Source organism: Dermacentor albipictus, chromosome 5, assembly GCF_038994185.2.
Source record: "Dermacentor albipictus isolate Rhodes 1998 colony chromosome 5, USDA_Dalb.pri_finalv2, whole genome shotgun sequence".
NCBI classification, from domain to species: domain Eukaryota; kingdom Metazoa; phylum Arthropoda; class Arachnida; order Ixodida; family Ixodidae; genus Dermacentor; species Dermacentor albipictus.
This window is the reverse complement of record NC_091825.1, coordinates 37697035-37722177: the sequence shown is the minus strand read 5'-3', so window position 1 is coordinate 37722177 and position 25143 is coordinate 37697035. Positions and strand designations below refer to the sequence as shown.

The 25143-nt window shown below is 47.1% G+C and overlaps 1 protein-coding gene across 3 annotated transcripts in view; it reads right to left on the bottom strand.

Annotated features, from left to right (window-relative positions):
- The window catches only part of LOC135909530 (uncharacterized), an 85190-nt gene that overhangs the window by 48774 nt on the left and 11273 nt on the right, over nucleotides 1-25143 (bottom strand). For all 3 annotated transcript variants that reach the window (XM_065441510.1, XM_065441513.1, XM_065441514.1), the window contains exons 2-4: nucleotides 19034-19124; nucleotides 14172-14280; nucleotides 1324-1415 (exon numbers count right to left, since the gene is read on the bottom strand). In XM_065441510.1, coding sequence (XP_065297582.1) covers nucleotides 1324-1415; nucleotides 14172-14280; nucleotides 19034-19087 — 255 coding nt within the window. In that variant the 5' untranslated portion in view covers nucleotides 19088-19124. The remainder of the gene's footprint in view (nucleotides 1-1323; nucleotides 1416-14171; nucleotides 14281-19033; nucleotides 19125-25143) is intronic.

The following is a 25143-nucleotide window of genomic DNA, read 5'->3' as shown; positions in this document are numbered from 1 at the left end:
TTTAAGGCGCGCCTTCCAATCGAATCGTGGGTTTGGCCTGTTAAACCTCAGAATTTATTTTAACTTTTCTTGAGGTCACACATTTTGGCCGTCCTTCGCGCTCGTAGAGAAGGACGAAATTCCGTCACAAATAAACATGTGCGGCGCATAAAGAAGACTTTGGTGATGTCTCACATTACTAAATTGGCAACATGGTCGATCCATAACAGCTGTTTTCGAGTATGGAAATATGACTTCAAGAACCTGTCGGTCACGACGGCCGCATATCGACGGGGGCGAAGTGCGAAAACACCCGTGTAATTAGATTTAGGTGCCGCTTAAAGAAGCCCAGGTGGTCCATGTTTCCGGACAGCCCCGCTAAGACGTACCTCATAATGAGAGTGCGGTTCTGGCACGTAAAACCCAACAATAAAAAAAGAAGTAACTTTTCACCTTGAATTGTTCGTCACGCCTTTACGTGGCGGCTGTTGGGCCATTTCGTTCATATTTTCTGGCTTTTGTCTTATTGCTTCTATTTTCTTGCCTTTATATAGCTCGCATTATTTGAGTTTGGTACGTGCGAGTAGTGTGGCGGCGTCATCAAGCAATGAAAACTAAAGGATACTGGCTTTTGCTTTAGTTTACCTTGCACTCCGCAGTGATGGCCACAGTTCAGAGGACTAGGACAATAAATATAAATAGGTAATTATCAGCGTGCTCAGGAGGATACCCATTAGCGCTAAGAATTGCCAAATTGACCAACTACTTGCACACCTATACGTTCCAAGACAGTTCCATTTAGAAATATCCCTAGTCTAAAGTGTACCTCACGTCTCGAGTAAAAACAGCAGCGCACTATACGCAAAATTACGCAACATGGCAGAATAAACCATGTAAATATGATTACCCTTTAATACGCCACCTGCCATGCCGACTCTGTATATATGGAATCCTGTTTCTGAAAACAAGGTCCAGGGCGCAATTATAGGCCGCCTCGAGCGCATTTCAGTGGGGGCATAATACCAACGCGCTCCGGCGCTTATGTATGCTGTTCCGTAGGGAATCCTGCGTGCACGAAATACTTCGCAGCCCTCGACTACGGTAACTCATAGCCTGTGCTTGCATTAGAGACGTCGCTCTCTACGAGTTACTCAATATTTTTTTTTCTTTTTACCGAATGCGAATGCTCTTGCGTATACTATGCGCATGAAATAAATGCACTTTCCTGGTCAGCGGCTACTAGTACGTTTATTCGATTCGACTCCACTATCTTATAGGCTCGTAGAAAACTACAGCTACTGGCATTCATGAGGCTTTCGCGCTATTCGAAAAAAAGGGCCTTACCCTTGCTGCGCCAGTCAGTAGGACGGCGTCGAAGATTAGGCTGACACTTGCCAACCCCATGGTGATCTCGTCGGAAGTTTTGCGGCCGTTTACTGTAACATAAAGTACGCAAATATTTATTTTCAGGATCATCCGTAACAGAAACGCGACAACGTGCTGCATGTGTGGTAACCGATGTTGATCGGATTTATCCAATTTCTTATAGGCTGTTGGCACAGGCACGTAGGAAGTCTGCTTACAACTTTCTTTCCAGGTACGTTAGATGGATCCGGGAGTCTGTTGTTTTTTAATGATTACGTTCGACGTTTGTTGTATGTTTTGTCGTGTTTCACGTTAGGATACGTTGGGCATAACACGCTGAACAGCTAAATACAAACTGCGTTCGCGTCAGCGTTTATATTGTGCGTGTTGTGGGCAGCGTGCCTCTATCGGCGCTGTCGGTGGCGATTGGCATGCCCATCGGTGCCGTAACAATTGCCTCCTTTGCTTCATAAGCGTAGATGCGGGCTTTGAAGGCAAGAAAAATGCATCTCATTCAGTGCCCCTCGACGCGACACTGTGTGACAATGCGTGCTTATCACAAATAGATAAATGCTGCTGTTACACTTCGCTACCGCTCCACAAGTGATATAGGTGGAAATCCTTCGTGTTGCAGCATTTCCTAATCGCGAAGGTGTCGACGTCTAAACGACAATCCACAAATAATAGAGTCGTTAATTAACGAATGCAGAGAAGCGCAACGCATTTCCGTGCAGCTAGCTTCCCTGACCGCTCTTCAAGTCGGCGTCAATTTTCTTTCGCGAAAGGGGGCGAGTGACCCTAGTCATGCCGCTTGCTTTGTCTCTCAAAGCAGATCTTCCTTGACACTTTTTCGGGAGGCTACTTTATGCGTATCCCTATGAAGCTCACTCTTAAAGACTTAATAATTAGCAGCCTTAGTTACGTCGTCGTATAAGATGTCGTACTGCATATTTTTAAAAGCGTTTTCGGCCCTGTCTGTATTACACTCTTCTACTTTTATGCCATTTCATCCGCACAGACAATAGTATAAATGGAGTTTTGCGTAAATTCGATGGGAAATATATGCAAAATAGCTCACTTCAATAGTAATCACTGCCAATGCAGCTGGGGTCTCACTTTTCTAACGAAACGCACCATGGCTGTTTGTGTTAAGCACCCTTAGAATCAATGCTAGTGCAGAATTTACGTAAAGTGCCCAAGAATTGGTTTTTTATAAATGTCGAAATCAACCTAATTCATACGGCAGAAAGCTGCACAGTTTTTAGTCAGTGGTTATTATTACAAATGGAGAAAATATTGCAAATCGGCCACTTTGTTGGTGTTGTGGTAAAATTAGCGATTGCTACGCTATATGCCCGGGTCAGATACAAATTAACTAAATTATTTGTTGTTTTGATTCCTTTTCTCTTGCCTGCGGCAGTTTGGTGATGTGTCAAAACCCTATTAAGATTTACATCTGACAAGTTAAGGCGACAGGAAATAATATGTACTCACGGCTGACGGCCTGCCAAATGCATCAGGCCTTTGGGTCACAAGCTTAATAAGTTTCTTGTGCTGTTCTTACTTGCGCTACACAGCACATGGGAAAACATCAGTATAATCGTACTATAGGAACGGCGCCATAAACGTGTTTATTCGATGATCCAATGGTGTATTACATGTGGCTGTCGAGCGGGCGTGAGGACGCTTTGAGTGCTGTCACTTGCGGTTATCAAAACTAAGAGGCCAAAACGTCTTCGCCACGTCGGAGACACTACCGAATATGAAACAAGAAACAGCGAGAAAGAAACGACACTAAAGTTATAGAAAACAAAGTTTGCGCAATGTAATCGAATCACAGGCATAATTGGTTTGTCCGCAATAGCGCACCTGATAACCAGACGGCCGTTAGTGGGCATGCGCACACAAGTGCTCAAAATGTCATGCTCTGTAAGTTATCGTTCCATTCCTGATGTAACCACGAGCCCATAAGCCGTAACCACGAGCCGTAAACGGCAATAAACGCCGTTTTATATTGGAACCCTTGCCTGTTCAGTCCCTGGCAGAGACGCTACACTTAGCGATGAGAGTGGGATTAAAGCAGTCGTAGGCTTGGCGAAGAAGCCAATTCGTTGCGAAATACGTGTCCGTTGAAGTCAGATTTTGAAGAGTGCTGATAGTGCTGCTCTCAGTGGAAGGGTAACCATTAGGCGACAATGCAGTCCACTGGACAGCTGGGTCAGATGGAGTCGCTTGTTATTACCCCAAGTGAATGTACGCATTCAAGGAGAGGTTGACGTTTTTTTCTGATTGTTAACAATGCTCCGGACAGCGACAAGGTGCACGCATTCATCAGCATCATCAGAACGCGAACGTGTGGGTTGCTGAAGTCGTTGGACGCATGTGAGCTGCCGTAGGTCAAACGTTTCCAGCACCTGAAGAGCATCTTCAATGCCCACATGGCTCCAATGCCGTCCGCAATCCAGCTCTTTCACTTTTCTGAGCTGCCCTCTGCCGCACGCTGAAAACGTTTTGGAAGGGTCCCGGTGCTTTCGCCGGTTGATTTGTGGACCTGCGCCCACGTTGAGTGCGCGTCGGCTTTACATTTCTTGGATCGCGTACCATTATTAATGGCTTCTTCGGGACAGAATGTCGTTTCTGGAAGCTATGTAGCACTCACCGACTATTGGGTGAGTAGGCCTGAGTGCACTTTTCTGCAAACAGTGCAGCCGATAAAGGCACGCTGAGTTCCGTTAGGCGACGCGGTTGCCTTGAAATTTGTCACTGATTTCTACACATAGACATCGCTTTTTGTATTCTTTTTACACATTACTTGGACATTTTGCATATTCAAGGAGTCTTCGAGCGCAGCCTTCTGCGTCGGATTTATCAGATCGTAGCACTTGTTTACATCGAAATCTACAGCCGCAGATTGTTGTTCTTGTCAAATTTTGTGAAAAAGGTGCTTCGCCGATATGAAACAATGTCAAAACGTAGCAAAATATGCATATCTGCGCATATGTGCCTGGTTTTTTCACCCTGAGACGAGTCAATATGAGTGGCCGAACCACTTAAACAGCGGCAACTGTGATCCAGATACGTATATTATGGGCTGTTAACTAACTCATTCTCGCTTTTCTCTAACTCCATCATACTTACAGTTTTAGCACGCAATGGAGCGTTATTAGAGAAATCTGTGCTCGCATAAGTGCTCATTTGTAGGCCGGGTTGTTCTCGCACGAAAAATCCGCGGGTTCGATCGTTCTCACGGCGTTGGTATAACCTAGCGAGGTGGTTGTTTATGCTGTTTTATGCTGAATACGCAGTCTCTTGTTTGCTTCTTGACGCAGAGGCAAACTGTGCATCTCTGAAATTGAGAAATGTGTCAGCGAAGCAACACCTACAGGCCCACCCATATACGTAGCGAATGCGACCGACAGCCTACAGGTACGGTGAAGTACAGATGTGTGCACAGCGCTGTGTCGCCGCTTACCGCTTACTGTGTACCCGCCGTGCGAAGTGAAGCGTAGTTGATTTGAAATCGCTAAGGCCAAAACGGAACTATAAAAGCAGGTTCGTGCGACCTAACTGCTTACATTTCAGTTCAGGTCCGCCGGTAGCTGGTGCACAAACTCGACGGCGCCAGGTTAACCTTCGCTGAACAGGATCGACATTGGCTCAAACATTACGGGCACAGCACGAGGGGTGCAAAGCCTGTTCATTTCATCTCGGTAGGAGTGTTGGTCTCATTTTGAGCACGAATTATTATATATTCAAACAAAGACTCTGTCGCTATTGTGTTGTCAGTTCGACGGCCGATTGCGCGGGTTTCGGTGGAACAATGGTCGGCACGCTGATTTTGCCAGTGCTGTCGACAACAAAGCCCATCGCAGTACAACTCGCGCTTGTCGGGTGCATCGCTGTGGACCTGGTATAATAAAAGGTTTCAGAGACACACAATAGTCGGTCAATCGTTGGAGTGAGCATCTTGTCGGTCTCCTATCGATCCAGTGTTGCCACGCCTTACGAGTACGTGCAGTCAGGCACGCGCTGCCACCACCAGCAAGTGAGGACCGGCACTGCAAGAAGACTTCGTCAGCAACGTGATGTACTTAAGTGTCGCCCATATGTAACGCATGTGTTTTTCGTTAAATTTTCTAGCCATCATTGTAAGGCGGCCACTGCCTGGCTCACGGTGCAGTCCGAACAACACGGATGATGCCCTGGCCTCTTTCTCTTTTAAAGTAGAGTTGCGGTCTTACGCTACGCACGTTTTCGACACTGCACCGACGTCGAGCGACCAGTAGAGTTTCAACGCGGTACACCGGCACGAGTGTTTGCAGCAGCGTGCGGCCGAGCACTTTTTATTTCGGGGGACTTTTCAGCACGTGGCCACGCGCGCAACCCTTCCAAAACGTTTCGTGACTAATCGGCTAGGGCAGGGCGCATGCGCCGTCGCGCCATCAGAGAGGCGGATTGGCGAACGGGCCAAGTTTCGCCGCAGAGCACAGCACGAAGGCGAGTCTGTGCCGGAATATGCTTCGGAGCCTCTCAAGTTGTCTGATACCCGGCAGTTTGGGGCCAATTTAGACGAAGCGCTGTGGGATCGTTTTGTTTGCGGACTACTCCGGGAGGAAGTGCAGCGAGTACTCTTTACCGAGGACGTTAAGTTAACTTTCTCGAAAGTGGTCGACCGCGCCGTGGTCATGAAAGCAGCCCGAAAGTATGTCGCCTAGCCTTGAGTCGTGGAGTCACTGACTGCAAAGTACAACAAGCGGAAGGAGCGAGAAAATAGGCACATGCTGATCTGTGCGAGGTGCACGCGACACCCAGTAAACCACGACTTGTTTGTTACAACTGTGGTTCTGTAAACCCTATGATCATGCAGTATGCCCTCGCATTCAGCATACTTGCAATAAGTGTGCAAAGAAAGGACATATACAAATGCCCTATCGGCGCAGCAACAACCAATCTCATGGTGGGTGTACGAAAGAACGGAGTGTGAAAATGCTCTATGTTTGACGAAGGCGCTGACTACCAGCATTTCCAAACAAGTAGCTTTAAGCCACGCTTTCATTTTTGTTGGACTAAGGATAACTGATGCACTGGTGAAATGGAACTGGACACGGAAGCTGCGGTGTCAATTCTGCATTACAAGCAGTCCAAACAGCAGTTTCGATCGGCGCGCTGCACACTAACTGATGTCAGCCTACGCTCCTATACTGGAGCACTCCTCAGACGTGGGGTCGTGGTCGTCGACGTGCAGCACGGGGTATTGAAGGCTAAGTTCCCGCTCTTCCCCTTCGACAAAGCCAGACCACCGCCGCAAGGACGAAAGTGGCTGCACGCAGTATGCCTAGTCTGGAATAGCATTCGGTGCCCGAAGCACGTCTTCAGTGTTCGACTTGTCTTACCCGAATGAAGGAAAGGGTCGACGGATCGCTAGCAAAGTAAAAAAAAAAAACTGTTTAAGGAAGAGTTAGGCGCCATCACAGACGAACGGCCCGAGCTGTTTTTTCAAACCGGAGAACCGGCCGAGGTTCCTTAAAAGCAAAGGATGCCCCGTTCGCATTGCAGTCAGCTGTGGAAGTCGAGATAGCTAAATTGATTAAACAAGGAATTCTCACGTCTGTGAATACAGCGGAGTATGCCACACCCGCAGTGCCGTGATGAAAAAAAGATGGCAGCATACGCCTATATGGTGATTATGACAATGATCACTTGACATCACACACTACCCGCCGCCTAAGATAGACGATCTATTGGCACCTCTTGCCGAGGGACTGCATTTTACGGAGATCGATCTGAACAGGGCATACCAGCAAGTACTCATGTCGGAAGGGTCTAACTACTTGACGTTAAACACGCAGACAGGGGAGGGGCTCTTTAGAGTTAACAGGCTACGTTGCGGAATTGCGTCAGTGTCAGGTATTTAAAAAAAGAGTATGGAAAAAATGCTGAAGGCGCACATCGAAGTGTGGTTTTCTCTCGATGACATTTTAGCCACGTAAAGGACCGCTGAAGAACATATAATAAACATTGAGGCTCCATTGAAACGTTTGTTAGAGCGAGGTGTCAGAGTGAAAAACGAATTAGCGTTTTTTCGAAGCGAGCTCTGCTACCTGCAGCAAAACAAAAGTGCAGTAGGAGTCGCGCCTCACCAGACAAACTTGAGGCAGTTATGAAGGCTGCTGCACCAACAACAAAGCAGCGACTTCAGTACTTCCTAGGTGTAGTGAACTATTGCAGGAAGCTCGTGCCTTATCTATCAATGGTTGCTGAGCCCTTTTACCGGCTTTTGCAGAAGGACGCTCCTTGGTGTTGGAACTATCACTGCTGCCCAGCGTTCGATCAAGTCGAAACAATGTTGTGATCCCCGCAGGTGCTGGCCCATTACGACCCGGATAGACCGTTGAAGCCGGCCTGTAACTCATCGCAGTACGGAGTAGCTTCAGTACTTTCCCACGTTTTCGAGGATGGCAGGCCTAAACCGGTTGCTTTCGTTTCGGCCGCAGTGTCGGAGCCGGAGAAGTAACGCAGACGGCTTGAAAAAGAGGCATTGGCCATAATTTTTGGTGTAAAGAAGTTTCATTGCTATATTTATGGTCGAACATTCTCCATAATTATGGATCATAAGCCTTTACAGCTACTGTTTGGACCAACAAAAGAAGTTCCACCCATTGCAACTGCGCGTTTACTGCTTTGGGCTGCGACTTTATGGGCACACAGCTACGACCTCACCCGCCGAGGTTGCTCAGTAGCTATGGTGTTTGGCTCAAACAGGATAGGTGGCTGTTTGTCGCCACCCGTATCTAAGGGGACAAAAATAAATCAACATCATTATCACTAAGTCAATCTGCAGCGCGGTGTTGAGAAATGCTCTGGGATTTTGAGGTAGAGTCACTTGAACGCAAGAACCCGAGTACACATGCAGCACGAACACGACGTTTGTCGTCTTCTCAGTTGTGTAAGCATTGTGAAATGTGCTCCACAAGCGCTTTGCTTAATATGAACTGTAAACTGCCGCGCGGTTGTGCAGTGGTTCGCTGTAAAATCTGCGACAGCTACAAGAGCGTACTGCATCTGTTACCGTAAGATGCGCAGCTTCGGTAAACCTGGTCACATTGCATGGCACAACCAGCGTCGAAGCACCGAAAATATTTAAATTTATGACAGACTCTTTTCAGCCATTGACTGCGCACAAAATTCAGATGTGACGCAAGCTATCTATATTGGTGCCTGGGAAGCACCCCTTTCCCGCGCTACATTCGGTAGTGATCCGTTGCCGTATGGGTGGATGCTACTTCTTATTGCAAATGTTTTTAATATTGTTAAGTTGTACAAGTCACATATGAAGATGTATTTATAATATTTGCAAGATAGACAACGATGCATGAACAAGATGGCTGTGGAGACCGATTCCACCTCTACACGTGAAATCATCCTCTGACTGGCGCCACCCTTCGTTTCTCCATAACATAACCCTCGCCTGTAAAGGCGCCGTGTCGGCGCTTATTATAAAGGAGGTGAACTCGCGGCAAACTAAGGCTCCTGCCGGGACACATGTACAACGTCCGTGGGGACACGTGAGTTCACCAGAGTGATTTCGTAGTTAACATCACCAAGCTGACGGAATATCGTGTAGGGCCCTGTGTAGCGCGGCAGCAACTTTTTCAGACGAGCCAACGTGGCGACATCATGGTGTCCATAGGAGCACAGTGGAGCCAGGAGGAAATCGAACATCCTCCTTTGTCCGCTCTCGTACCGGATCTTCGGCGCGGCCTGAAACTCAGGGAGCCGGCAGCCGGCAACCTAGCGTGCCGTGTGAGCCCGGGCGAAGACGTCTTGAGCTTATTCAGTGGCAATATTCGTCGAGAACGGAAGCAGTGTGTCAAAGGGCAAAGAAGCGTGGCGACGAAACAGAAGGTAAAAGGGTGAAATGCCAGTGGTCTCGGGGCGAGATGAATTACAGGCGAAGGTCCCGAAAGGTGACGTGCTGTCCTAATCACTGTGGTCGTCAGAAACGCACACAGACAGCATTTCAGTAAACGTGCGATGGAGCCTCTCCATCACTCCGTTTGTCTGCGGGTGGTAGGTGCTGAAAAGCTTGTGCTCGGCAGAAGAGGAGCGAAGTAGGTCGTCAAACTACTCGGGGCAAGAAGGTGTGGCCGTGATCATTGAGGTACGGCCTGTGCGCGCCATGATGGACGATGACGCCACATAAAAGGAAATCTACCACCTAAGTTGCACAGCTCGTGCGCAAAGCTTGCGTGATCGCGTACCAGGTCGCGTAATCAGTCGCGACAGCGACTCACGTATTGCCAGATTTCGACGTTAGAGAAGAGCCGAGAAAATCGAGACCGACACGAAATAATGGTTCTGAGGCACATCGATGGGGTGAAGGCGTACAGCGGAGAGCACAGCAGGGGCCGTATAAAGTAAAACTATTCCCATATGTTTTTATTCCACTCTCCTGATGTCGAATTTGCGTAACTGCCGACGCAAGCATCGGGAGGCGCAGGGTTGTCTGAACAAACAAATCAAATGCTCCCCTCGTTCATAGTAGGTCACTTTTGCTTGCTTGAAAAACGAATAACATTGTCTACACTAAGCGGCTTGCCTTACTTAAGTGGCTCACAAGAGGCGAGGAGCATGCTCAAGTGGAGAAGAATTCGATGGGGCCGAGCCACTGCACTGAATACTGATAACAGGATAAAGAGGGTGGTGCCGGCGTCTGCGATTGGTCCGCTTTCTCTTACTTAGCTTGCGGTGAATCGTCGACAATCGCGGCGGCATGCAACGGAAGCTTAGAAATGACGCTAAAACGGATCCTCAGCAAAGAAGAGTTGGCAGAACGAGGTCGTAAACGCGCCGAAAGTTCTCGAAAACTTTACACGGCCACGCAAAAAGTTTTATTACACGGAAATAAACCCATGCTTTCCGGCAGGGCGAGCAGCCAGTGCCGGAGCGATCGGCGGAAGCCATTTTTTATTCCTTTCGGAACGGGGCAGCCTGCGCCTATTCAGAAGAAAATTCAGTTTTTTTCGGCATACTAATGCACCTTTTACGTGTACGCGTCACTTTGACGCGCTAAGCTTTTGCGTTTTGTGACGTCGCGTGGGAAGCAGGTGAAGTGGGCGCAGCCCGAAAACTTTTGACCAAAAGCCGAGGGGTAATGGCGAAAAGCCATCGGATCAAAAATAACTATTTTTGTTTTGTTCGGTCAAATTATGCATAATCAGTGTGTACAAGTCATATAAGATGGGGAGTTTTCGCGGTTTTCGTGACGTCGCGTGACAGGCGAAGTGGGGGCTGTCCAAACATTTTTTTGACCAATCGGGGTGGACTGATTGCAGAATTGAAATAGAAAATTTTGGAATAGTTTTACGTTATAGCGCCCCAGGTTTTTTACTCCGCTTACAGAACACACAGGCTGCAAAGTAGCGGTGCACAGAGTGGTGCAGGCCTGGTCAGTAGAAGCGGCGCCGTACGCGATCGTAAGTACGCAAAACGCCGAGGTAGCCTGCAGTACGGGCGTCATGCAGCAGTACAAGAACTGATGTCCGGAGATGGCATGGCACAACGAATAAAAATTCTGGTCCTTCAGGGCGTAAGCTGCGAGGGTAGAGAACGCCGACGCGGAGCACGAACATGCACATTGTTGCTTAAGAAAGTACAGAATTTAGACAATTTATGACAACACGTAAGCCGTCATCACGCCGTTGGTCAGTGCGGATGTCGTGCAGATCATAAATGGCCAAGACACAAGAGTCGGTGTCATGCGCATCATATTCAGGACGTTCGACAGGATGACGGAAGAGGCAGTCGGCATCCTTGTACAAACGGCGTGACTTGTATAAAACAGCAAATCAATATTCTCAAAGCCCCAGCGCCCATCTACTGAATCGTCCAGAGGGGTCTTTAGGTGAGGATAGCCAGCACACGTCGTGGTAATGGGTGACCACAGAAAACGCGTGGTAATACAAGTTGGGGTGGAATTTGGCAGCTGCCCAAACTAACGCAAGACACTCCCGTTGTGTAATTGAAAAATTTCTCTCGGTGGGTGGCACGAGGTGAGTGGCGTATGCAATTACACGATCTGCGTTACCGTATATACCACTGAACAAGTACAGTCCAAATTCCATGGCCACTGGCATCCGTATGAAGCTAAGTGGTGGCAATTGGATCATAATGAGCCAGCAATGGGGGAGCCGCGAGCAAATGTATGAGGGCGGAGACGGCTTTGGTTTGTGCAAGGCCCATGTGAAAGGACCGTCCTTCTTAAGTAATTCGGTGAATGGGCGAGCACTTTCGGCGAAATTCTTGATAAAACGACGGAAATATGAGCAAGGCCGAACAAAGGTTCTTACGTCTGCAACAGAAGATGGACCAGGAAAGTTCTGGACTGCGCGAATCTTGTCAGGGTTGGGTTGAACGCCAACGGCACTGACAAAATGGCCAACAAAAGTAATTTGGCGACGTCAAAAGTGGAACTTGGATGACTTCAATTGCTGGCCAGTGCGTCGGAAAACAACACGAATAGCCGATTTACACGTTAAATGACTCGTGAAAGTGGGTGAAAAGACTATGACATCGTCTGGATAACACGGACATGTGAACCATTTGTAGCCGCTAAGTAAGAAGTCCATCATTCCTTCGAAGGTTGCTGGGGCATTACAAAGGTCGAACTGCATACCCTTGAATTGGTAGAGGCCGTCACGTGTTACGAAAGCAGTTTCCTCATGGTCCATGTCATCTACCGAGATTAGCCAATAGTCTGATCTGAGGTCAATCAATGAAAAGTACCTGGCTCCGTGCAAGCAGTCCAAGGCGTCATCAATACGCAGCGAGGGGTCGACATGCTTGCGTGTGATCTTGTTGAGGTTTCTGTAATCTACACAAAAGTGCCAACTGCCGTCCTTCTTCTTGATAAGGACAACAGGAGGCGCCCACGTACTGCAAGATAGCTCGATAACGCCTTTGGCCAACATCTCACCGAATTCACGTAGTATCACTTGCCGTTCCCCATGTGAAACACGGTACGGCGATTGGCATCACCGGTGTAAATGCGATGTGTGAACACCGATGTCTGGACTACGGGCGGCCGTCAAGGTTAAAATGTCGCGGTAAGATTCCAAGAGATGGCGGAGGTCAGCAGCTTGTGCCGGAAAAAGATGAGATGCAATTAGTTTGCTATGTTCATCTGACAAAGTCGGTGAATCGGAGGTTCCTGTAGAAGGCGATGGAATGTCAGCTTCAAGAGCCGATGTCTCGGAATCGTTCACCGGCGAGATTTCGCCCAACGACATGTATCTGGGAAGAATTTGAGTCAAGCAGTTAATATTAAGGAGAGGGAAGGAAGTCTTGGGGAAGTCTGGTATGGGGAACATCCTATTCTCTTTCAAGCAGTATGTGAGCAGTGGAACACAGTACATAGACGCTGTCAGGAACAGATACGGACGACAGTAGAATGACGTACGTTGTGGCTTCAGGCGAAAGGCGGATGTCTTCCAGAGAGCATAACCGTGGTTCGGTGAGTGGTGGACTACAGCACCCGTGGGGCAGTTCAAGTTGAATGACACCAGACGCGCTATCAAGGAAAGCTGAATAGCACGATAAATGGTCTAAGCCTAGTATAGCGTCATACGGGCATTGTTACAAAACGGCAATTAAAACAGTCGTCAGGTGGCGCGCGACGCCAATGGGAGCGGCGCACACACGAAGCACGGAAGGCATTCCTCCGTCGACAACGCGGATGGTGCGTGATGTAGCCGGTGCGAGAACTTTGTTTAGGCGTCGGCTCCATCGGGCACTCATCACGCCCATACGTGGTGATTTAATCTTCCACGTCGTGGTGGTCGGTGCCGCTGAACGTGCCTGAATCCCGCGGCTTAGTCAGCACAACCATCGGGGTTGTAGGCGTTTATGTAAGCCGCGCCATGTCGGGTCCTGCTTCGTCCGTCATGTTGTCCAAGTACTAAGCGACGACCGCTGCGGAGTTTCGTTGTTGTTTCTCATGGGTATCCCGCACCTCTCACCAATTTGTTACGTTGCAGAAGTCACATATAAAGATGTATTTACAATATTTACAAGAGAGACAACGATGCCTTGACAACACGGCTGTAAAGACCGATTCCACCTCTACACGTGAAATCGTCTTCTGTCTGATGCCAATACTGGGGGCTCCGCAAGAATATAGTACCCTTTCATGTAAAATACATTTCATAACTTTAATCAAAAGTATTGCAAAGGCCCTCCAATATGTTAAATGACGTTCTGTCCTTCGCCCGTCATGAGAGTGTGTTTTCAAATTCTAGTATGGATTCTTTGTTTGCAGTGCTCCACTAGCTGCTGCCCAGGATTGTTCAGTATAGCCAGCTTGTCTACCATCATCATTTTGCTTCAACACCATTCCACTCTGCGGAATTAGAACAAGTCATTCACACGTTATTGAAATTTTATATACGACTTATATTTCTTTAAAGCGCACAATGCTTTGGCGGGATAGTTGGTGCGAATCCATGAATACTTTGTTTAGCGCAAAACGACACAAGAAAGAGTGTTCCTTGTCAGCGCTTATAGCGCTATTAGTATGTCGGAGTAGCCAGTGTACATCGAGTTGCTGCTCAACAATGTCAAAGGGTGTACCGCAGAATAAATAAGCAGAGGGACCATTTTTTATGCAAATAATGACGACCAATAAAAACATGCAAAAGCATCGCATTATTTTAGGAAACCGTACGCCTCTGCTTGTGCATATTAATCTCCGTACCTCGTGATGAGTTGTGTTGGAGTGGTAGCTACAGGCAAGGTCATTACACCAGTTTACGCAGTGCAATATGGCTTACCCCAGCTTGAAATGTCGGTGACGTCCGGTATGTATGCGGCTATTTCATGCTCGCGCAGCTTATCCTGGAGCTTCAGAAACCTTGATGTAAGGTTGAACCCGTTCATGCACTGTAAGTAAACGACGAATAGAATGTCAGAAAACTAGCCAGAAGCCAGCACCTTCGCATGTGCCGTCTTCGTTCGGTGCTCCTCCGGCATCGAACATAATTCGCTATCCTTCGATAAGTAAAGCAAACGCAAGTTGACCAAGATGATTAAAACTAAAGACTGGTTACGATCCCCATTCGCATACAACACAAGGCCGAAAGCACCCTCTGGAACACTACGCTTCTTCAGTCGCGGCGCAACCAGGGCGTTACTTAAAGAAGTCACCGTTTCGCCAGAAATGCGAAGCATTGATTGCAATATTGCTACGGAACAGTATTTGCGATAAGAGAGCTATACGACAGTAAGGTTGTTAGCTTCGCAGCTGTGTAAACTGCTGTAAACAATCGCTTATTAACGAAATTAACAAGCACGCTGATATTCGCTGTCAGAACGCTGGCGTGCTCGAGGGCGGCAGCAGAGACGATAGAAGATCCCTTCGTGCTGTACCTCGCTTCAACGCCAACTAGGCGCGTGAGAACTCCGCAAACACGACGTCATCATCTATCTCAGGTAGGCTGCCTTCGAGCCCACCGCATATTCCCTGCAAGATAAGACGAATGCGACCGTACCTCAGCCTCGCAGCTGCCGTTGGATCAGAAGCGGACAGGCGCGCTACCTTGCCCCTCCGCTACCTCCCCCGCCCCTTCTTTTCAGCGCGAACACCTTTCCCCGCTGCCCCGCTTTCGCGCAGTTTCCCCGCCTCCCTCTCTTGGGCACGCGAGAGGACGGCGCCGCACCTAGCCAATTGCTTCTGGGCTCCCCCTTGCATGCCTTTTGTCGCACCTACAACATTCCATCCGTGGCCGCGATCTTGGCGTACTTGGACTTTCTACAATATTTCACGGCGATGCCAACGTCCACGGCGGACATTTACCAGTAATGTTGATATGATTGATATCGCAGAAACTACACACATGACTACGTTACAAGTGATTTCACAAAAATAGCGGTGTCTGAAACGTGCAATTGTTTAATTCAATTTGAGGGTAAGGAGGAAGTTTCCTTTTCACAATAATCGCCCCGAGGTATTCACCCAGCACGGTTTAATCAAAATGATCTTATCGTAATTTCAGCCGCTGTTGAGACTTTGCTAAGGACTTTAACGTGCTGGAGCTTATCGTAAGATTTAAATGGTGGCCGGGCGCATTTCAATGGTGTCTCGTGGTAATGAGTTGAATGAGGAAGTTGAATTGGTTCTGAGCCGCGGCCATAAGTTGAAGAACGCTAACTTCAGCATCTCGCGAGATTACTCGGAAGCAGTTCGTGAAAAGCGACGGAAACTTGTCCAGTTCTCGAGAACTATGAAGAAAGACGGAGATCGAGTGCGTCTGGTTTTCAACAAACTGCACTTAAACAATGAAGTTTACGAGTGGAACACCAATGAAGGCCAGGCTGTTCTTGTTTCTCGGCGCAGGGATCAATGATGTTCCTCCTCCTTTGTTTCATTAAGCTCAGTTTCATCTACTTGGATCACCCGTAAAATTGCACTCTAGCACTGATAACAAATTTCTCTTTTTATACACCAACGCTGGAAGTGTTATCGCTAATGGTATTGCACTTTCATTGCTCGTCGATTCATTCCAGGCTTCTTTAGTGTTACTTACCGAGACCTGGCTTAACAACACCATACACGATAACAACATCTTTACGAGTGAATCCACTTTCAAGTTTTTTCGATGTGATAGGCAACAGCGTAGAGGGGGCGGTGTGCTCATCGCGATAAAAGAAGAATTCATCGCCGCACCCATCATTATCGATTCTTTTCTGGAATGTATTTGGATTTCCCTGAAGGGTGCTGCATTTGGTGCGATAATTGGCGTTTTTTATCGTCCACCCGACATGTCTGGCGCGTTTTCCGATGAGTATCATCGAGTGTTGAGCGAGGTGTGCGCGCATTTTCCGAGGTCGGTGATTATCATTTTTGGCGATTTCAATTTTCCAAATATAGATTGGTCGACGCTCGCCGTATCGGCCACGGATGCGGCCGCACATACCTTTCTCAGCACTTGTCTTGACTTTTCATTAACCCAACTTATTAGTCAACCAACACGATCCACTGAAACTTCTGCCAATAAACTAGACTTCATTTTAACTAATAATCCTGATATATTATCCGACATAACTCATGAAGCAGGCATCGCTGACCATGATGTCATAACTGGATGCATTAACTTTTGCGTGAGCAAAAGAATAATTACCAAAAAGAAAATAAGGTGTTACGGTAAAGCCAATTTCGACGCAATTAACGATGAATTAACAACATTTTCTGGTCAATTTCTGCATGATTTTTATTCCCGTTCCATTGAACAGAACTGGGTCCTGTTTAAGGCCACCCTCAGTTCACTCATTGACACCTACATTCCTGTGTTATCCATTTCCTGCGAAAGCAGTTCTCCATGGTTTACAAACAAGCTTCGGCGGCTTAATAACAAAAAGAAAAGACTTTACAGGCAGGCTAAGCTGACTGGTCTAGCCAGTGCTCATGATAAACACAAAGCGTGTGAAAAGGCTTATAAGGCATTACTAAAATCCACTCGCAAAAACTTTTTTTCTCATGATTTACCATCCATGCTAAAAACCAATACTTGTCACTTTTGGCGTGTGGTGAACCCTGCAATTCGCACTGACATCATTCGTACTGATTCTTTCGGTGTTCCCATCACCGATTCAGATTGCGCTCAACTTCTTAATGATACGTTTGTAACAATTTTCACTCATGAAAACATTAACTCATTGCCAACTTTAACGACATTAGTGGGAATCACAATGCATGAGGTAGACATCAGTGAGGCTGGTGTTTTATCTCTACTAACCAATCTTAAAATGTCATCTAGTGCCGACCATCTAGGTTTCAACAATAAAATTTTAAAGAATACATCGCATAGTATTTGTCCTATGTTAACAGCTCTATTTTCCCAGTCACTATCAACTAGTGGTATTCCTAATGACTGGCGCATTGCTAAAATAATACCCATTTTCAAATCAGGTGATCGTGCTTGTCCCCTTAATTATCGTCCCATCTCCTTAACCAGCACTACTTGTAAATTACTCGAACATACCATACACAGTCAAGTAATCAACTTCCTTGAAGACCATAACATTATTTTTAAGCATCAGCATGGTTTTCGCAAGGGCTACTCATGCGACACACAACTTGCCGGATTTATTAACGACATACATGCACTAATAGACGCCGGGTTCCAAGTTGACGCAATATTTTTAGATTTTTCTAAGGCATTTGACCGTGTTCCACACCATAGGTTGGTACTTAAACTTTCACACCTTAACATTCACCCTACCATAATTGCATGGATCACCGATTTTCTCTCATCTAGAATTCAGTATACATCAGTTAACAATTCCAACTCATGTTATGCTGATGTTACATCTGGAGTTCCACAAGGCAGCGTACTTGGTCCTTTACTCTTTCTAATTTATATTAATGATTTACCCAGTTGCGTTTCATCTAAAATCAGACTATTTGCAGACGATTGTGTAGTTTACCGATGTGTAACAAGTAACACCGATAGCCACTTACTACAAACTAACCTGGACGCAATAAGTGCATGGTGTTCTAATTGCTTAATGCCATTAAATATTTCCAAAACTAAACTCATGTCTTTCACCAATAGGCCACGAATTCTAACCACCTACTCCCTTGATAACAACCCTGTGGAACTCGCAACTACTTACAAGTACCTTGGCATCAATCTTCAATCAAACTTATCATAGAATAATCATATTAACCTTACCCTTGCCTCTTCAAATCGTACTCTCGGACTTATTAAACATAACACAAAAGAAGCCCCAATGCATGTTAAAAAACTAGCATACACAACATTAATCCGTCCTAAACTAGAATACGCGTCTGCCATCTGGGATCCCGAACAAACGTATACCATAAGTAACATCGAAGCCTTGCAGAACCGTGCTGCGCGATTTATATTTTCAGATTATTCACGTTACACCAGCGTCACTGCGTTAAAGAATAAAGCTGACTTGGACAACTTAGCACTTCGCAGTAAAATTTCTCGCCTAACACTTTTCCATAAGCTTTATCAACACCCATCACTTCACGTTGATTTCTTTCAGTCACCAACAGTTATTTTTCCACGCCGTGACCATCCATACAAAGTCAAACGCATTAACTGCCAGTCATCCCATTGTGCATCTTCGTTCTTACCACGCAATATAACTGAATGGAACGCCTTACCATCAGTCATTGCCACGGAACCAGTCTTGACTAAGTTTCAACATTTAATTCGCTCACGACTTGTCGACTAATCGTATTATTATTCTTTTTTGGGACTTTTACAGTGTTTTTCGATATTTGTTGGTGTTTTTTAGTGCAGTTGCCTTATGTTCTCCTAATATGTACTAATGTTTTCTCTGTAATAATTGTGACCTAATTATCTTGTATATTACCTATGTTTCACTGTATTATTACTTCTGTTAACCTCTCTTGTTTTTAGTATGTACAAACTATAACCAGTGCTTGTGATTGACCCCCCCCCCCCATGTAATACCCTCGTAGTGAGGGCCTTTGGGGGTATTTTGAATAAATAAATAAATAAATAATAAATAAATAAACCAGCCACGGAGGAGCCGAAATCGTTAGAGAGCCGCATTTGGAAGTCGCCTACTCCCTACTGCTAAAACAAAGTGGGTCTGGGGCGTTTAACGCTGGTCACATGGTAAGCAAGCTGGCACTCACGATGCACACGAGGGATACTAGAAGCAGCGTGGTCTTTGTGCTGCCCCAGCACATGCTCCTTGTTGTTGGCTCTCTAAAGGACAGCAGCGCGCTGTAGGGACGGAAAGAAGTCATGTATGAAATCAAATGTCGCGCATAGCATAAACTTGCATCATATGAAAAACGTGTCAAGGTAAGCACGACTGCAATATGCACAGAGGCCACTAACAGTAACACTTCTACAACGAGGTATAATTTTTTCTGTTTTGTGCAAACTTCTCAGTAATTTGGTTCAATCTGCCTTTTCACCTAAGGGTGCTATAAAAACCCACAAAATCATTTAGTCTGACTTACGAGATAATTTTTTTCTGTTTTGTGCAACCTTCTCAGTATTTTTTTTCAATCTGCCTTTTCACCTAGAGGTGCTATAAAAACCCACAAAGATCATCTAGCCCAACTTTCGATATTCTTAGACAGAAGCCTGCCAAACTCTAGAATCGTCAGGCTAAGGCAGGAGCAGCCGGGGGCAAAGGTGTTATTCTCGCGAAACCTGAACCACTTGTCAACGATGCGTGTAAATTGGGGTGGGTGGTTTGGGCATCAAGAAGGAAGCAGTGAACAAATATGTGGATCCCACGCGCTATGGGAATTGATGCAATCAAAGCTTTCTGTGTCGCTTACGTGGAATGACGATAATTGGATCTGGTGCTTGCAGCGAATGTTTAAGTTCTGGAGTGTCTACTGCAATACGAGAGGGGTGAGATTATGTTAAACGTTAGCTTCAGTGCATCACTTGTGTTTGTCTGTACAGTACACATAAGACAGAACGAGACATGTTTGATTGAGGCGTTGCTGTGTGCCATTCTTTACAGCTTGCGAGAAAAGCACTGTCATTGCCTCTCATGGCACATCGCCTGGTGGTAGAAGTGTTAAACTTTAATACGTTATGGGTCCTAACCAAGAATTTTTTCATAGCCAGATTCAATAACACATAATCATACTGTGGGCATAGGCCACAATCTGGTTATGGGATACACGGTAGTCGTAGACACCGAATTGTTTTAACCGCCAGGGAATCTTTAACTGCGCCGAAATCCAAGTGTGCGAGTACTTTTGCATTAGCCCCTTCGCAAGGTGGCGGCCGTGGTCGGGATCGTACTGCCGACCTCGATCAACGCCGTAGCCAAAGTTCTACCGCTTCGGGTACACAAGAGTTGATTCGATCGGTGGTATCTACCGTGTACTGTCGTCCAGACGCTGACATGCTTTAATGCGGCCTTGCGGCTGCACGCGCAGCATCCGGTGCCCGCTTGACAAATTTGTTCGGTGCTTGTTTTTCGGAAACAGCGGGAACGTAACGCACTGTACCTTGAATTTAAATTTATCCAGTTTGTCAGCAACTGCTTCCGTGTCTAGTACTGTGGTTTCCTTGCATTAGGACGTCTCGGTTTCCCTCTCCCGCCTTCCCCCATCTATGTGAGAGCAGAGCGGCAAGGCAAGCATTTACGCGTTTTGTGATTGTGTCGGTTCTAACCAATCTGGGCTTCCTCCCCCTACTTCCTCTCTACCGTCATGTCTACCTCCCCTCAGGACTGTGGCGTGATAGTTCCCTAATTCCCTAACTGCAAGAAATTTATTTACTCGCCTGATAAAAGATTCGTTGAATCAATTAAGACTGCGATGTCTGCGTTAAATCTGCATAACGTTTATGCAGTAAGGCAACATTTCTGGAAAAAAGAACTTCCGTTCATCCACGTATTACTGCGTAATACTTGCCACCGTTCACAATACAAGATTCCTTCTGTCGAACTCGCTGGAAACTAGTGAGACGGCGGGTAATTCTTGCTACTCCTATATAGACACAAATAAACAATCTATATATATATACGCACATTCGTACACAAGTAAGCACTGCAATGCTTTTGTTGAGGGCCACGGATGATTACAATAGTCAACAGGGTATTGTGGCGATGCCCAGCGAGCTCTAGAGGGCATTGTGGCGACGTGATGGAAAGATCTAAACAAGTTTCTCGCATCGCATTTTCTCTCCACCACTCTCCTGCCCCCTGTATACAGGCTCTGAACCCCGCTCCCCTGTTGACGTGGTATGCCAGACAGCAAGAGCAGCAGCTTTGGCAAAGTTAAAGGAAGAGGAAAGAAAGCTTCTCTTTAAAAGCCACAGACCTCTTCATTCTAGAACAGATGCGGGAACCTTGCTGCGGCATAACATCGCTGCATCAACGTCTAGCACTGTACTATCGTAAGCAATGCGAGTGGGAACACAGAAGCGCATGTCAGATAGCCTCGAACCCTGCTATAGGCGATATGTGCCTGCTGTCGTCGCAAACAAATCATAAGGAGGACGCCGTTCTAACAAGTATTGACAATCCCACCATGCCTTTCTTTAAACAAAGTAGAGAGCTGCGCATCGCAAGCGCACATTGATAAAGCTGTTACATATTGCGCTTACTGATAACTTTGCGCACCGAAGCTTAACCAGTAGCAGGGCTGTTTCGAAGCGTTAATACTCGAGAGCTCCTTCCCTGGGGAATCTGTCTTTCTAACACCTGACAGGATGATTTCCATAACATATGCATTAAATCCTTTGGGGGTATATCTGAAAGTACCTTACGCTTAACGCAGGAACGGGCCCCTAAGAGTTGCTCTCTAAAAAGAAAAGCATGACTGAATGAAGAAACACGCGCTGTAAGGTACTGTGCATGTAACCATGTTATCGGCTATTAGCAGCCAGTGAAACGCCGTAAGCTGCCGTTTTCGACAAACGCAGGTGTGGTGGAATTGCTAACAGTTAGCGGAAGAGCGTTCCCCTTTCCCTAACGCCCCATATACTTTGTAAAGTAGCAACACTCTCTTCCTCCGCCTTCACTCCTCCTCGTTTCTCCTCTATTTCACGCTCCCTCCTCGACCGTGGCGCCGCCTACACCACTCGAGCGTAGCAACGGCGCCAACATGCGCTTTCCGCCACTACTTAAGCTGGAACCGCATTGCGCGTTTTTCGCGAGCGAAAAACGCGACGGGCGGCAAACGCCCGCGTTGCCGCCGACGCGCGAGCACCCGTACGAAAGAAAGGAGCGGCGCTTTCGCGCCGCGTTTTCCGGGTTGCCAGACAACATAACTCTCAACGACATGTATTGTCTCTGTTACCGCATATATAATATGCCCTTAAACTTACAGAACACTACAATAAAAAGAATCTGAGTGTAATTAGACAGCGACATTTCTTTGCGAGGTGTATTTATCAAGCTTAATTTCAAGCAGCAATATTGTGTGCGAAACTGCGACTATGTACCTTCCGCATGCTGAGAAGCCACTGTATGTTTACAACTTCACATATAAAAAGGAGGGTCGGCCGCTTACTACCGAGCAGAAGAGGCGACTGCTACTATTAAGGGGGATGCTGATACTGAAGCAAGAAAAAATGCGGGTCAGTAGGTACATGTGGGTGCGGGCTGCCTGGTTGAGAAGAGAGCGAGCACCATACACTGGTATTATTAGCAAATTGTATTGCCAGTATTAGCGATGAGACGCGACGCTTCTCCACTTTAGTTATTAGGGCCTCGTTGAAGGTTGCTTTGTTAATTTTAGGTGAACACGATGCGCGAACGAAATCACGGTAGCACATATTTTCCTTGACGCGCGCGCCAGTTCTGCCGAGAGAAAAAAAAAGTTCCGCCAAGGAGGTTCCGTCGAGATGCGCAGAGACTAGGGCCATCTGGTGGCAAAAAAATAACCAAAATGTCATGTGACCAAATGCCACGTGACTTACCGGAACTCTGATTGGTGGACGCGCCCGCGCGACGCGTTTTTTTCTACTCCGAGCAGCAGCACGCGGCGGCGCGATTTTGTGATGGATCCTGCTGGGCACGCGTCAAAATGACGCGCGCGTCCCACCATCCGCGCGTCAATCGCGCCTAAAATCGCGCCATGCGGTTCCGCCTTTAGACGCTTCTCGAGCGAATTTGGCGCTGAAGCATGGATCGAGAGCCCACGTGATGCTATTAGGCCAATAGTGACGCAGCGTCGGCCTCGGCTAGAGCGCGCGAGGAGGAGGCCGCATTCTTCAAAGCGTGACACTCCTTTATGAAGTTTAAGGGGCTTTACCTTTCCCCTCTGGTTCGGCATCGCCATCTGCGTATCGCTCTAACTGGTTTTCGAGGCTATTTGCCCTGCGTTCACGTGTTCCCGTTCATTGCCGTGCGTCAAACGCCGTGTGCACATAAATGGAAGGCGAGGCGCGACTAGGCGCTGTTCCAACATGTTGAGCCTTGGCAGATGATCCAAGGCACCGGAGAGTATACAAACCCATGTATTTTTGCAAAACGCGGCACGACACCTTTTAATAACGAATCCGGCAAGTAAAGCCGACACGCGCATCACCGCTCACCGAGGGTACACACTGCTTCGCCGTAGCCAAGGTGATTGTGCGTTTGCCAACGTTCCGCAGTGCAGCCGAAAGAAAGGGAAGGAGATAAGCAAGCGCTTGGAACGTCGACAAAGTGAGGACGGTGCGAACGTAGACATGGTCGACGCGGCTCAAAGTGTAGTGCCTGTTTTTATCGGCTCATTTCCGCCGCGGGTCGGCGAGGTATTGCACTATCTTCGGAATCGGCCCACGCATGGAGATCAATTCGCGATCTACACGGCTCGATAGACGCACGCAATTTTGTTCCAGCAGCTAGCCATATACAGCTTCGCTCTAAAAGTACGTCACTAAATTACGCAAATTTCGCTGTGCCTTCTCCCAAAGTTTTTCGACAGAGATGTGCAATCAGATTCGGAAATTTACATGCATTAGAATGTGTCAGCTGATGCGAAGCAGCCGTAATTGGACATCGTCGGTAAAGGCTTTCCTCCTGCAGGTTTCACACAGGTTGATCTTTATCAAAGGGCAAGGAGACTTTGAACAATTTGAAATTGACGTACCTATTGTGTACTTTTTAGTAGGCATTGTTACATCACCGATAGTTCGCGTTGCTTTATTCCAAACGTCTCTGTAACATTGCTGTTTTATTTATAGCTCTGTTGAGCTCTCTGCTCTGATTTACGCAGGAAGAGAAGAGATGTATATGGTCTGAAGGACTCCATTCGTGCTGGTACCCATTTGACGGTCTCGGGGGAAGTTCTCGAATTTCGTATTTCATTGTGTACTTATTGAAATGCCCTTCTGTTTCTATACATTGACGCCTAAACCTACGAAATGTAATTACCTATAAGATTTCACCGGCGATGGCAACACTCCCTAATACGAAATGTATGCGCAGTTGTATACGTGCTTTCATTTCGCGATAAATCGGTATACGCGCGAACAATCTGCCTCGAGCGGCGCATTGCAAACGGAGCCAAAATTGGCGCGACGGCTTATCTAATTGGGGAGATCGTGAGATGAACCCCGTTGGTGACGCGTGGACGTGATTCACTGCAGCCGCCGCTGACAAACGCTACTCATGCAGCGCATTATTGCCATCCAGATGACGCGGGCTAGTGTGGCGCCATCTCGTAGCAATCGCCGCAAAGCCTCTCATGCGCGGCACTACGCTTCTCAAGCTTTCGCCATACGATCCTCCGCTTTCCGCCTCAAGGTTCCGCTGCATACTCCTCCTCATGTTGTCTTCTCTCTCCTCACTGTTTTCATTCCCCGTTCCTTCTCCGTGGTGGAATAATTGGACTCGGCGCGTGACAGTGTAGCGAAGTGACGCAGCCGTGAGATATCTGACGCATCAGCTCACCAGGGAGACGGAGATGAATGGGGATGAGCTCTGGCAGGGGCAAGTCCAAATCCACAGGTACGACGACGAGAAGTAGCATTTCAATAACTAAGTTTATTCACTTGAGATTTTACTTTAAGTTACTACTGTATAAAAATATTTACAAACAGAACGATGTCATAGCCGCCGTCGTCGGCCTGCCTGACCGGCCTGGTCTCCCCTGGTGAACTTGCGCCATGTCTGCTGCTGTCTACTTGCTCAGTCTCAAAAACTACTCGATCTATCCCATAAAGGGACACTAAAGATTACTATTAAGTCAACGTGGACTGTTGAAATACCATCACAGAAACTTCGAAACGCTTGTTTCGTGCCAAGGAGAGACTTATTTTAAGAGAAAATGCGTTC